The 15,289-nt window shown below is 41.1% G+C and overlaps 1 protein-coding gene across 18 annotated transcripts in view; it reads left to right on the top strand.

Annotated features, from left to right (window-relative positions):
* The window catches only part of PCDH15 (protocadherin related 15), a 648,544-nt gene that overhangs the window by 344,725 nt on the left and 288,530 nt on the right, over positions 1–15,289 (top strand). For 17 of the 18 annotated variants that reach the window (XM_081004527.1, XM_081004539.1, XM_081004528.1 and 14 more), the window contains one exon: positions 588–706. In XM_081004527.1, the coding sequence (XP_080860653.1) occupies positions 616–706 (91 nt within the window). In that variant the 5' untranslated portion in view covers positions 588–615. Of the gene's footprint in view, positions 1–587; positions 722–15,289 lie in introns of all 18 variants that reach the window. The other variant, XM_081004543.1, reaches the window with a different exon arrangement.

The raw sequence follows: 15,289 nt of genomic DNA, 5'->3' as shown, positions 1-15,289 counted from the left end.
TGAGTTATAGTCGCATGAGCAGGAGTCAGTACAGTGAGCCCCACTATGGGGCTTACCTCCTTCCCCTATGCCCTCCCCATGGCCTGTGGGATTGGGAACTTCACCTGGGATTTGAGGAGTGGAATGATTGTAATAGCAGGATATTGGATTATACCCAAACTCCTGAACATAACAAATAAAACTCACTTCCAGAGACTAAATGGCACAACAAAAATCATACAACATTTACTTTCTACAAAGTACAATAGAGATATGACAAATGTCACAATTATTTCTAATGTTACTGTAGCAAAAATAAACAACTATGAGTTCCACAAAGTAGTATGCTGAGATGGCAGCATAACATCATTCATTTCCTTTTTCACATGCATTGCAAAAACAAACTACTCAGATCTAAAACTATCCCTCTTTTTTTACTCCTCCTAGCCTATTTTATTTTGTCTACTTTTGAGCCAAAGCAGTATCCCGAAACATAGAAGATATATGATGGTGTTCATGTGAATCTTTCAAACAAGCAGTTTTTTTCAGCTGAATTTACACAAACAGGTTTTAAAATCGATGTTTCTTCTTCTTTTACTTCCTTCTAGATCTGCCTTGATTGAAGTGTGACATAAAATGTTACAGCGGCTTTGCTTCTCAAAATGGTTAGCGATAGGGATTGCAGTTTCTGCTGTCTTCATGGATTCTTTGGCCCAGAATGATGATGGTAAGTTTTTTCTGTGTGCTGCATAATTCTGGGGAAAAAACAGCCTATACTTGATTTCATAAATATATAATTCATAAAGCAAGTTCTCCCACATCTTCAAAGGACCACCCTATGTCTGCTTTGGCTAAAGTGCTGGGTAAAAGATAGAGCCCACAAATTATGTGAATATATGATAATCTCAGACCTCCTAGAATTACAGCTGCAGACTGTAGAATCATTACAGAGCAATTACCAAACCCTCAGCTTTGTACACCCCATAGTTTTTTGGTTGGGTCACCAGTGTAGACAGAAGGATGAATTAAGATGGCATGTTTTGGCATATGGTGAACATATGGTTTGAAAGTTTTGATTTTCAGTAGCAATTGTGATGCTAAGTTGGAATGAACCTATACAGTTACGGACAATTCTGCATGCGACTCTTCATGCTATTCAAGACTGCTATTTTTTTCCCTTGGCTGGACATTTATTTGTTATCGGATTTGCCTACTTACATCAAAAATGGTGTTATATAGCAAGGTGGCACCAACATGAGAAAATCCCAAATGGTATAAACCAAAATGTGGGGAGTCATCATATGTTTTGCATCAAAACAATGTTTTGCATTGCACTCAGAACCAATGATTCTGCTTGATGGAAAGTTTGTGGAAGCTGATTCAGACTAAACATTAGGAGAAATGTCCTACTGATAAAAACTGTTTGACAGGCTGGTACATAAAGTAGTGGGCTGCCCATTACTAGAGATAGGTAAGCTGAGTCTGGATGGCCATCAGTCAGGGATGCTGTAGTTGCAGACTGCATTGAGCAGTAGGTCATCCTACCTGACCTGCAAGGTTCAGCTCTATGAGTCAGAGAAAACATTCCCCCCTCCAGAAAGACCAATCAGCTCTGTGGGCATGTGTATCCTCTTCTTTTTGAAACATTCTAAGATCATTTCCAGTTTTCAGATAAAAATAGCAAACATTAGCATGTGAACATTATTTATGATGTTATTTAACTGAAAGAAAATTAGCTCAATAAAAATAAAACATAGAGCCTACAATCCATATATTATTCTATAGATCATGATTAGCATGCACACAACTGTGTTTTACTGAACTAACTATAATACACCCTATCTTGGATGTGAGTTTTAATAAGTGTCTAGATGTTTTCATCTGATATTCTGCCAAAATTTCTTGTCAGCACCTTCTTACTTTTTCTGTTGGTCCAACTGTAGAGCAGTGGTTCTAGGAAAGTGTAGTGAAACTGCCTTAGCAACCACATTACCTGTTTCATATTATGAATTTTCCTGGGATTTTGGTCACCTTGTTACATGGTTACAGAATATTTGCACCTCCCCTATTTCAGGATTGATATGAAAATAAACATATATTGTGGGATATGGGTCATTTTCTACTTATAAGGTTGTGCTGGAAGCATTTCATGTGATACCTAGGTTTTGATGAGTTGTTCGTTTTCATAGTGTTTGGAACAGGTTATGTAATGAGTTGAATGAGTCCTTCAAAGGTCACAGATTCTTGCTTTGCATTTGGTTGTGAAAGACCAAATACTGATAAATTCACTCATAGTGGAACTGTTTGTGAACACATAGAAATATCAGAAGATTAATTTTAAAAGTATTCTACATTTCAAATAGATGCCACTTAGAAACTGAATGCTGGTTAATATCAACCATTTAGTTTGATTTGCTAACTGGCAGATGTTCCAGTCTCTGTCTAGTAGCCTAGAACATTAAGTTATACAGGAATCTATAGCCTGATATTATTGAGATCATGAGCAAATGTCTAAATATTCAGAGCCAACAGTATTCAGGAGGGACACACTCAAAACTTCTAATTTCTTCAGCCTGCCTTCCGTACCCAGAAGGCACCAATTTAACCCAGAAATTAAGTTCCTCTCCAGTACAAACTGACAAGTAGTTGTGGGTCACAAAATATATCCCCCAGCACATGGTAAACTTTGCTGCTGCTTTTGCTTAAATCACTAGGAGGTAGAGAAAGTTGGTTTTAGGAGGCTCCTCTTTAGTCGGCAGTGCTAGAACGGTTTCAAGAGCCCCAGGTTCATATTTAGCCTGTTGCTTTGCACTGTATCACTTTGCTATGGGAAAGTGTGTTTTTCGTTTTTGTTTTTTAAATTATTTTAGCTAGGTTGGTAGTAGGAGGGGGTTATGCTGTTATTTGCTATGGATCATTATTACTTTGTTATATGCAATGGTGGCTTGAAAAGTAACCACTATTAGTTGTTCATGCTGTGCATCAAAGGACTGCTGCTACTTTCCACAACACTCTTGTATGTTTATACAACTATATTTAGACCAGCCCTTCCTTATAAGCAGCACTGTCATCTGTCTTGTCTGTTTTCATCAACAGAGCTGAAAAGCTCAGAAGCTGCTGAACCAATTTGTTTTCAACCAGTATGGTGGGAGGTACTTAGGGTATTTAGCTTTGCAACAGTTCCTCAAGATCCATGGAAATCTAATTCCTGACCCTACTGTTTGATCTGCCCTGATGTCACAGACCATCTTAACTATCACCTGCCTGGCTTAATACTGATAGTCAGCTGCTGAGGCTATCTGTGTCATCAGAACAGCTAGTTTCAGTGGAGTCAAAAGGGACATACATAAAGTAGAGCCAGGCTGAAAATCTTTTTCAACTACTGATTGGGTGAAAGGACCTGAAACATGACACTTGCGAAAAGTCATGGGAAAGTGAGAAATTTATGTGGATTTTTCAGGGTGGCATTGCTGCTTACCTTACTAAACCAAGGGTTTTGCTTTCTTTTCTTGCTTTCTTAACTAAAAATGGCCCATCCTACTCAAAGTAGTACAAGGCTTTTTCTGCAGCTTCCTGCTGGCCACAAGTCCAGCTTCCTGCTGGCCACAAGGGATGCCTTGGGAGCAACACCACAGCACATCATTTCCAATGCATTATCAGCAGCGTGGTCAGTGTGTAACAGTAGGAGCTTCCTGCTGGCTACACTTCTTGACAGTAATGTAAGCGGCATAAACATCCTGAAAATTGCTCCCTCCACCCTCCAAGAAAGCCACAGAAAACTGGCTGCCATTTCTGGAGGGGGAATATACTTGTCAGAAATGGGGTGTGTGTGATTTCAACTCAGGCTTATGGTAAGACCTCCTGTAGTATCAAAATGGGCAGATGGGCAGAAAGAAGAAATGTTAAGGAGAGCATTTTTTGAGAGAACAAATATACAGTCAATCATACTGAAACTAGGATGGGTGGGATTGCTTCACTCACTGAAATTGTTAAGATACTTTGGAAATAGATACAATGCTGAGTTGGAGCCAGGCATTTCCTTCCATTGATGGAAAATATCCTTCCATTTGATCCGGTGGAGAGGGAATTTTTGCTGATTCTCCTCTCACCCTGTAGCCTGATGCTCTGCCCCACAAATGTGTTGCCAACAGACCAGAACAGTGTGAAAGCTGGTGCTGGGCATTGAAGAGGAGGGAGGAATCAGCAAAAGTTCCTTCCAGCAGCAGCAGCAGCAGCAGCAGCAGCAGTGTCCCCTGAATGGAACTCAAGAGTGTCCCTTTGAAAGAACTATGCTCTGGGGATTCTCAAACAGTGGATGGTGCAATGGATCAAGCTGGGATGTAAGGGCTCAGGTGGCCCTTAAGGTATCCTGAACAAAAAGTTGTTCAGGAGTTTGTATGCACAAGAGCCTTGAAACTGACCCTGAAGCATATGGGCAGCCAGTACATATGATTTAGCAGAGATCCTCCATGCTTTCAGCCGTCACCCGCTTTCATCAATGAGCAATTCAGTCGCTGCATTCTGCATTAGCTGAAGCTTCTAAATCAGGACCAAGGACAGCCCCTACACCAAGTGTATTGCAGTAATATAGTCTTGAGGGTTCTAATGCATGGATTACAGTGACCAGGCTATCCACATGTGATCATAGATGACAAAAGAGGCTGTCCAGGAAGCTCTGCAAACCTGCTCCTTTCCAGAACAGGTGATTGCCTTATCTTCCAGACACAACAACCACCTACGGACAAGAGCCTCTTCCCAAGAGTCAAACTCAATTTATTGGTCCTCTTCTGATCCACCACTGCATTCAGGCGCTGATCAGCCATTGCAGAGAAACTGAACTGTTGTCATCAATGTACTGATGACACCAAGCTCCAAAACTAATGACTTCTGTCAGGAGCTTAATATCGATGTTGAATAGTCTGGGAACAAAATAGTGCCAGGTCAAAAGAACGTTTCCCCAGTGCTATTCTCTGGAGTTGCCCACACAAGTAGGAATGGAGCACTGTAGTACAGTGCCTCTGAATCTCATGCCATGGTATCCAGGATAATACAATGATCAATGGTATCAAAGGCCACTGAGAGATTATGTGTAACAGAGTTGCACTCCCTCTGTTTCTCTGTCAATAAAGGTAATCCATTGTGCAACTGAATCCATGTCCAATTTGAAAATGAATCTCAATGACTGTTTATCTGCATTTGGAGAGTGCAAGATGTATTTATTAGTCTAATGTATACTAAAAGATACTCAATTCATTCATCTTTTATATGGTAACTAATTATTCTTAGCAATATGATCTCTGAATCGCTTTCTCTCCCCTCCATCCCCCCAGCCTGTGGGCAGGATGACATCTGTTGCAAGAGATAATATCTTGGTTTAAATTGTCTGTCTTGCAATTTGGAGAGGCTTTGTGGTCTGCTATGTTTGCAATTGAATTTCCTTGTGGGCGAAAGTTATTTTAATCTGAAAAGTCATTGGTAGGAGTTTATGCACATAGGAACAACTATTCTAGTCTGCGATGAGTGCTGTACTTTTATCTGTTTTAGTATAGAAGTTCTGAAACTCTGTTATGGATATTTTCCCCTCTATTTTGTTTAAATATAAGTCTTGTCCAGTACAAATGAGAAAATGCATTTTCTGAGATCCATATTAATTGTTTTCTGAGATCTACTTCAATCTGAATAGTCAATGCACATTATCTTCACAGTGCAAAAATCCCCCAAACTGGCAAGTTAAATTATGACTTTTTAAAGTCAGCAAAATCTTCTGCTTCTAGTCAAGAAAACCATGTGAGTTTTCAGAACTCAAGAGAATAGCAAAAGTTTGCTGTTCAGAATACAAGGCTTGATGTGCACACAGCACAAACTGCTGACCTGGAAGAATCTCTGGACCACCGTCTAAAAGCCTAAATGGTGGAAGTCTGCATGTAGAATGGGCTTCTAGATGCCTTCTGTTTTCTGGAAGCAGCCTTCTCACTAGATATGCAGTAGCCCAGTTCCAGTGCATTTTTCTTATAAGTGACTCTAAGGACATTTTCACCCACGTGTTATTGAGCCTCCCTTTTACTATTTGGTTACATGTGTGAATGTTGCTAATGGTGGATTAAAAATGGAAGGAAACTTTTTTTTAAAAAATGAATCTTCTTTCCAGCAAATGTAGGTTTTATGTTTGTATCACAGATGCAAGAATACGAAAAGTAATGTTAGTGTGATGTGTAAAAAAGTAAAATTCCTCTGTCTTTTGTCTTTTATTGGAGTAGTTAGATGCCTTATTGTCCAATGACCATGATGTGTTATTTGCTGTGTAGGCTAAAGCACGTGAAATGTTGGAATGGTAACATTTGTGTATTTCCTTAGCTTCCTTAATGTCGCAGTTTCTGAAACAAAGGTCTCAGCTTGTTACTTTTAGAAGCCTAATTAGAACCCCCCTTTTTTTCGTTGTATTGCTGTTTGCATTTCCTTGCATAGTCTTCACTCTGTTGATTAAAAAAAAGTAGATTTGACTAGCACTACTGATCTAATCAGGTTGGCAGACTTTGAATTTCACAAAGCTCCCTTATTTGCAAACCAAAACTTGTTTCTGTACTCTTACCTACACAGCTGGTCTAATAAAATCTCTCATCTGCTTTTCATTGGGGCCATCAAAGCAACCCCTCTTGTAACTTCTTTCTCTGTACCAGCAGAGGAATTAAACAAATGGCCAGCTCTGTTGTTCAGCTGGTTATATGCACAACAAGGCACTAAAGATCAAGAGAGAAACACACAAAATTACAGATTTGCTACAGGCATAAAATCAGGGTAAGCTCCATACAAAGTAACAGATGGCCAAGGTTTATATGTTTGACACATCCGATTGCCTTATGCTACTCTTGTTTAATCAGGGGTATTTAGGACCAGCATTGAAGGCACTGGAAAGTGTAGTTTGCCATGTCTAAAAGTGTAATAGCACTGCTGTTTTGCTTGCTGTGTATCCTTTACAAGGTCATATTTTCTGTCGGTCAGTATAACAAGCCAGTACGTTAAACTCTGCATTAATGAAATAAAAGAGAGAAAAGAAATCCCTTTAGCAGATACTAAAAACAGCCATACCAGCTGGCAGTGACAGGGTCATCCAAATATTATGAGGAAAAATATCAGACTGCACAGAGTTACTTAAGGCAGAGTTCTTTGTCATATTCAAAAGTCCAATTCAGATAACATACGATTAGTGAGAATCCTATAATTATGTTATACAATTGCAGTTAGTTCCCCAACCTCAAGGGGAGGCTTTGGGTTTTCAAACACCACCTATGAGTGCATGGCATACCATAGTGTTACAGGTTTGCAGGGGGGCAAGGAACCCCTAAAAATTCTGGGTGCCAGGGTCAACCCATAATTTATGAAATTGATCAATGGATTTATGAAGCCCTAAGAATTAAGTCAAGCCAGCTTCTTCAGGAGATTGGCTGATAAAGGTGCCATCAAATAACAAAACAGGTGATGTCAGACATTACTCTGACATTCACAGTGTCAGACAAGAAAGGGAGTGGAGTGTGTGTAAGTTAGCAAAAGACAATAGAGTTGGGAGGCTGGGTTACTAGGGTGTGATGTCACCATGGGAAAACAAGTCTCCTTTTTCTGTGTGAGTCTTGGGTTGTGGTTAAGCAATGGTTTTTGGGAAGAAGAAGGGTGCAGCCAGATGCCATGCAGACTGAGAGATAGACAAGTTGTGTAGAGGAGACACAGAGGTGGCCTTTGAATGCAATACTGTTCTGCTGTGGGGAGCAGGCCCCTCTTGAGATGTGATGCTCAGAACCCTCTCTCCATCCAGACTCAGGTGTAAATATATTTAAATAAGCCATATTTCCACTTTGCTTCATTTGCCACAAAGAAAGCACAAACCCTGGTTAAGTGCCAAGGCCCCTGGAATCTTGCACCACTCAGAAGAGATTAGGGTGGCCAGTAACAATATTGTTCCTTGTGCAATAGTGGGTGGTGGTTCAGGAGCTGCCGGCAGGCAGTGTGTGGAGCCACCAGGTAGAGGACATGGGTGGGACATGGGTTCCCCCACCCCCCACAGCTCTCTTACACACACTTTCTCCAATGCAGAGACTCACCTCCCCCACCCCTCATTTCTCCATGTTAGAATGGGGAGATATCATTGCATACATCCCCACTCCCCGCTGCCCAGCTGATTCAAACCAAAAACAACTGAGGAGAGCTAGAACTCTCCTTAGCTATTCCTAGTCGCAATAAACTGGGGAGTCTGAGATCATATTACCATTCATATTATGTTCCTCCCCCCTTTGCCTAGTTAATTAGTGGTGGGAAGAGCTAAGGAGTTTCTCAGTTGTTGCTATAATCAGCTGCCTGGGCAGCAAAGCAGTAAGAATCAACTTGCATTGGGGAGTTGGGCTATGGCAAACACTGAATTTAGCTACGGGCTGCATGTGGTCCATGAGCCATGGTTTGTGGCATGAGAAAACATTAAAAATGATTGCTATAATAGGGACCAGGGGACTACAGTTTAGGAAGGGGAACATGTCAAAACTGTGCTTATATATGATTTCTTTTATAAAAGCAATCGGTGTCAGAGAATCAGAGAATGTAGTTTGGTTTTATGTTGTTGCGGGGGGTGGGGGGGACATCTTGTGACAACTTCTGCTATTTCCAAGTTCATTCATTTGAATTTGGTTTGAATTTGGACATAAGGTTATCTAGGTTGAAATATCTGCTTGGCTGCTATTCGTTTATTTTTCTTTCATGTGGTAGATTTTTATCTCACTTCTCAGACACACATATCCCAAAGCAGTTCGCATCAATCAAAAATTCAGGACGGTGCTGCTGGTATGCAATGCCCATAAATGAATATGAGAACAGGCCCTGCTTTCAGGCTTACAGGCTAAAAAGACAAAACATACAAAGGAAGTGGAATGAAGAGAAAAGGTTTAGGAGAAGGGACAGCGCCAGACTGGAGTGTTGGATTGCAAACAGGCATTTATACATTTATATTTATGAATTATTTATCCAAGGGGGGCCCATGGGATGCCGCTCATCTCTTAAGTCCAGCTGATTTGATTAAACATTCTTCCACCTAGTTTGCAAGATAATGAATGGAGCTGTAGCAGTCATATAAAGCAAATACTGTTGCCCTGCATTCACTAAGAAGTCATATTTTTGCATGTTAACAGGTGGCTAATTCTTTGAAAAATACAGAGACCAAGAATTAAAGAGGTCCTTTGTAATGCATTTTCCTTTGAGGTGGATATATCACCATATGGTTCCATGCCACCCCACTGAAACGGTGAGATTCCAGCAGTTACAGATGCTTACCCAGGGCTTATGTCAGACCCTCCAAGTGTCTCTATTTTCCAGGGACGTCCCTGATTTAGAGAAGCCGTCCCAGTTTCTGATTTGATCCTGGAATGCCCCACTTTTCCTTAGGATGTCCCTATTTTCATTGGGGAAATGTTGGAGGGTATGGAGTTATTCAATCCCTGAGCCATCTGAAGCTAATCCTGTATAGGGAAGGTTTCAGAATGTTTTACTATGTTTTTATATATGTTGGAAATTGCCTAGAGTGGCTGAAGCAACCCAGTAAGATGTGTGAGGTATAAATAGTAAAATTATCATTATGGAGTGGGACGTCCCTGTTTTTATTGGATAAATGTTGGAGGGTATGTCATGTTTCCTTTTCAAAATGAGGATCAACGGAGATTGGAGGGTCTTTAGGATATAAAGGCTGTGGTTTGCTTACACAAGCATACAACCTGAGCCTTTGATGGAGGAGTTTACAGCATCAACATCCCCAAAGGGGTTGTTCCTCCCATATCTGTAGCCTTGGATTCAAACAGACATTGAACATTACTCTCTGTCTCTCTCTATCTCCAGCTTGCTGCTTTACTTCCCTGTCACATCAGTGCAAAACTCCACTCTCAGCTCTAAACTTTGTCCTTTTGTCCTTTTTGCTATCTGTGAGTTGAGGAAGGGGCCCCACCCATTTGCTGTCTCTCACAAAAGTCCCTTGATTCCCTTTAATGGTTCCATCCCCCAGGCTATCCCCTCATGAGGAAGCTGGCTTGGCTTGATTATATTGTAACACTTGCCAGGTCCAGGGACTAGAGGGGTCAGGCACCCAGCTTACCACTCCAAGCTCATCACAATATACACGTGCTGCTTATACACTGTTAATGAAACCTTACATTTTCATATGTTCATAATTCCTAGGAGTCACAGTCAAACAAATATATAACTACATATAGATATAAATAAATTGTTGTGAGTTTGGGGGATTTATTGGGGAAATGAGAGAGCTTGAGAATGGAAGTTGCTTTGTGCCAGAGACCATCATAATGGGACTTTTTTGGAAGCTGAAATTTAATTCCTTTTATAAAAAATAAATTGCAGAACTCTCTTACACTCCCAAGACATCCCTTTTTCCCTGGAGCATTCCTGGCGAGCGGGCAGGCGGTGGGGGTGGGGTTGATGTCTGTCTCCATTGAACCCCAGGGAGCAGCCATATTTCCCCCCAGGTATGCCCTTGGAAAGAATGTTTATTGTTCCAACGGGTATTCTTTTCCAAAATGTCATAGTGCAACAGCTTAGCTTGTTTAAAGTTAAAGAAAGTGGGGGTGGGGAGGATAGGAAACACACATGCCAGCTTAAATAATTGTAAGTACTTCAATTGAAAGGTCTGCCATTTTTGCCCCACCCCAAAGTCCCCAATATTCTCCCACCCCCAGAGGTGCTGCAGAACTACCCACCCCATTTGTCATGGAGAGCAAACGTCATGTGAACTGGGCAGTAGGGAGATTTATATACACATTGCTTTGCACTTATGGCTCTCAAAAGTGGCATCATGAAACAGACGCAGATACAATATCTCAGAGCAAACAATTTGATAATAAAAAATGAGTAAATAATCCAAATGAAGAATCACAGAACAAACCATTTCAATAATAAATGGAATATTCAAGCCCTAACAATTCATTATATGAGAATAAACACTGTAACACATTAAATAAGATGTCACAATTCAGAGATGGGCTGCTGGCAGGTTGATCAACAGCCGTTGCTTAGGATGCCTTGAACATCCTTGGTGATTTGCTTTGCTCCACTTGGCCTTTTTTTGTCTGCTTTCTCTCTAGGATCCTGTCCTAGCTGTCTTCCTCTTCCCTCTCTATTTGCCCTCATTTGGTTTTTCACTGACCAACTATGCCACCCATGGTCCTCAGATAGAATGTTAGAATTCCTGTCTTCAAATATGACATTCTCTATCTATACCTCCTCTTTTGTGTTTGATTAGCCAGAAAGCCATAAACAAACACCCCCGTGATATGTTAGCAGAACTCGCTCAAGCAAAATAGCAACTCCCCCCTTTGTTTAAGTCTTAAGCATTTTAAAATAAATAAATAAAATGCTGGGCCCCTGGAGGTGTACAATTACTTCTCTGCGCCTCTATGCACACTGGTGCCATTAGCTTAACAGATAAAATTGTAGATTGAAGGAGCAGTTTAGTTCCGCAGCATCCCTAAGGCAAGCTCCCATATCTCACTGATTAGCTTCATTCAATTATGTTTTCTTAATTGTTCATGTGCTAAAGCTCATTAAATGGGGGAAAATATTGCTTACATGCAGGTTGTGCTCTTGATCGCAGGAAAAAAAAAAGCCCCCAAACCTATGGACTTGGGAACGCTGGAGGATTTTCATTACTGCATTATTGATTGATTGCAAATTCCTCCACATACTGATCTACATGTTTCAGACTAGTATGAGGATTAGAACATTGCTGTCCTCCAGAATTCACAGTTTTTTATGATGCTTGTAGCACAGCTCTCAGCAGTTTAAATGTATCAAAATACGCATTGACAACATGAATTCGGGAGGTGGGGGTGGGACACACACATTTAAATATGTGTTAAAACATATTTTGGGTTTGTTTGTTTTTTTAAGGCAGATGAATGTCAAAATGTTTGGACTATTAATGTTTGATTAATGTTTGGTCTATTCATTTTGAACAAGTTATTTCATAATTTGTATGAAATACCCACACAGGATTGAGATAGAGAAGTAGTCCCAAGCACAGCATTGGCAATGGCTTAAGACAGTGGTTTTCGGTGGCTCCCTTGACCAACCACATTCTTTATGCAGCTCCCCAGGCAATTGTTAACCAGACAATTCCTTAGCAGTAAAGGTCTGGTGCAGCTCTCTAATCTAGACATGACCTCATTTCCTTAGCAGTACAAGCTTTACTTTCAGAGCCTCCCTTAAAAATCATATAATTTGTAAGCTTTAGTAGTTCAGTGAAGAATAATATGCAAACAAAATCTCCCATCTATCAACAAAACCCATTAAAGATAATAAAATAAACCATCTTTGACTGATTAATGTCCATTACTGGTGGTGGTGGTGGGGAATCAAGCTGTTTAGATACAAGGAATATATAGCTGTCTTGGTTACATTTGCTATATAAATCATTTGTCACATGATGCTGCTAGCTAAAGATTGCATGCAAATTTCATTTAATATTCAAGTGGAAGAAGCGTTAACCTCAGGGAGATAATGAGTTAAGCATCTTAGCAATTAAATATTGTTGCATGCCACCCCAATCTCTGAGTAGTGTGAGGCTGCACGGGTTCCAGCTGCTTTCGGTTTCCTTGGAATAAGGGAGAGCGGAAACTGTGATGTCTTTATGATACATGGTTCACCTACACGTATATATAACCTGAGCTTATGATGGAGGAACTCACAGAATCAAAACTCCAGAAGATTTTGTTTCTCCCGTAACCACAGCCTTGGATTCAAACATAAATCAAGCATGTCTCTCACTCTCTGGCTTCTGCCAGCCACCTGCTTGTAGCCCAGCTTGTGGGCCCCCTTCCTACCAGGAAGTACATTTTAGCTTCCAAAAGAACTCCCAGTTTGTTAGTCTCAGGAGCTCAACAGGCAATCTCCTCGTCTGCTTGCACTGAATGAAAGATCTTGGGAGAATGTCAGAACACGAGCAGGATGAGGCCAGGCCTGAGGAGCACCTGAGTCCAGTGCATGGCTGGGGGTCTTGTTGAAGCTATACAGGACCAGAGCTGGATTGTTTTAAACAACACTCTTTAAGCAAACCATACTCCTTTGGCCCCTTCACAGCATGAAGCCTTAAGGTAAGAGTCCCCTGAATTTCTCATCCCCCCCCCCCATTTTGAGGGCAATTTCTTTTCATCCCTCCTTTCTCGTGAATGTTGCAAAGGGGATAAAATATCAACATGGCACTAGTGTGCACTGGTTCAATTGGGAGGGGGCGACTGTGCAAACCTTTGGCAGAATTATTTTGCATGTAGCCAGTTATATCTGTGGGTACATACTGATTTGTTTGCTTTGTTTTGAGAGGTCAGTGTGCAATTTTTCCACTCCAGCCTGACTGGTTTCCTAGCCAGTGTGACACATCTACTTGCTCTCCATTGTAAGATCTCATGCCATTCACACGTTCTGTCCCATACCAATCAGTTGGATGCTGGAGCTGCATGTTTCTCTTGCACCAAAGAAGCCTTTCGAATATGCTCAGAGACATGTTTTACCAAGGAAATGAGGAATAATGAGTGTATGAGTAATGTTTGCTGTTATTGCCTAAGCTTTCAATCTTCAGGTGGGTGATTCCCCCCCGCCCGCCTCTGAATCCTCGTGGAATGTAAGCTTCTCCACAAATGCATAATTTATATACATTTACCTTTATATACCTCCATATATCCCTCCATTAGGGACGCGGGTGGCGCTGTTGGTTAAACCACAGAGTCTAGGACTTGCCGATCAGAAGGTCAGCGGTTCGAATCCCCGTGACGGGGTGAGCTCCCGTTGCTTGGTCCCTGCTCCTGCCAACCTAGCAGTTCGAAAGCACGTCAAAGTGCAAGTAGATAAATAGGTACCACTCCGGCGGGAAGGTAAACGGCGTTTCTGTGTACTGCTCTGGTTTGCCAGAAGTGGCTTAGTCATGCTGGCCACATGACCCGGAAGCTGTACGCCAGTTCCCTCGGCCAATAAAGCAAGATGAGCGCCGCAACCCCAGAGTCGGCCACGACTGGACCTAATGGTCAGGGGTCCCTTTACCTTTACCTTATTCCTCTATTATTCTTTGCACCTATATTAAGGATAAGAGTACATTCACATCATGCCAGTCACACATAAGTTAGTACAGTGTGGAGGAGTGGGGGCTTTGTGTTTCCAAAAATCGAAGAGAAGCAAATAAAGTAATAAATGGACACCACCAATACACTGAAATAATATGAGGTACTTTTATATGAAAAGATGGCTCCTGATATCCCACTGGCTTACTGTTCCAGGATAAGATAGCACCTGAGGTTCTTCCACTGCAACACGTACTGATGGATACAAAATTCATAAGCACCTTTACTCATGCCAGATGGGAATGTGTGCTGTATCTGATGGATTATCTCTGTGTCAGGTGTTCTGCATATTAACTAGCTAATGGAAGAAATTAAGAAGACGGGGCACCATAGCAATGCAGCATTTTGGCGAAAATGATAACTAATTAGCAAGATTTGCATGGTGAATGCACAAAAGTAGAGTTGCAAGTAATTGCTTTGTAAAGAAGGTCACGGTCCAAAATGCCCCATTGGCAAGCAAATAGTAAAGTTTGCTTTGTTTGTTTTGTAATAATGGCACTAGCTCATTTTATGTGTTTGCCTGAGCAAAGTTTTTAAAAGAAAATTTTTAAAACAGCTTTATAAATGTAGGTTCAGGGAATTATTGTCAATTGTCTTGCTCCACTCACCCCTGAGTTCCCGTTATGTTGTCCCACTCCCCGTTCTTTTGGAGCTGAACTTCTCCCCATGATGCTTTTCACTGTTCACTCCATGTGCCTTCTCCTCACCTTACTACCAAACTGCTCATCCAACACCCTGTGGTACCAGAAGAAAGCAAAATATGGGACAAACAGCCATAATTAGCACTATGCTGTGTCACATTGCTGGAGACTGTGTGGGGATATTTCTTCCTGCCTGCCTTAGAGCTCATAGCTGCAATTCCTATATTCCTGTAAATCAGCAGATACAAATTTGTGATGTCCCCACACTTGTAGTACGTCTCTTTTTGAATAACCTCCCTTACTTATGAGGTGGTTGGTGTGTATGTGTATGTTTATGAACACTTATCCTGTCCATATTTGCACTAATGTTATTGGATTGCATCACAGTTTGTAAAGGGGGGGAAGAGAACCCCTATTTGTAATTAACTCAGGAAAATAATTGTCCAGAATGACTTGATTAAGAAAAAAGCCATTTGCTTGTGTGTGATGGACTGAAAAACCCTAAGTCTATGCCAGATACTA

This window comes from Podarcis pityusensis (genome assembly GCF_964106645.2).
Source record: "Podarcis pityusensis genome assembly, chromosome: 5".
Taxonomy (NCBI): domain Eukaryota; kingdom Metazoa; phylum Chordata; class Lepidosauria; order Squamata; family Lacertidae; genus Podarcis; species Podarcis pityusensis.
This window is presented reverse-complemented; position numbering and strand designations above follow the sequence as displayed.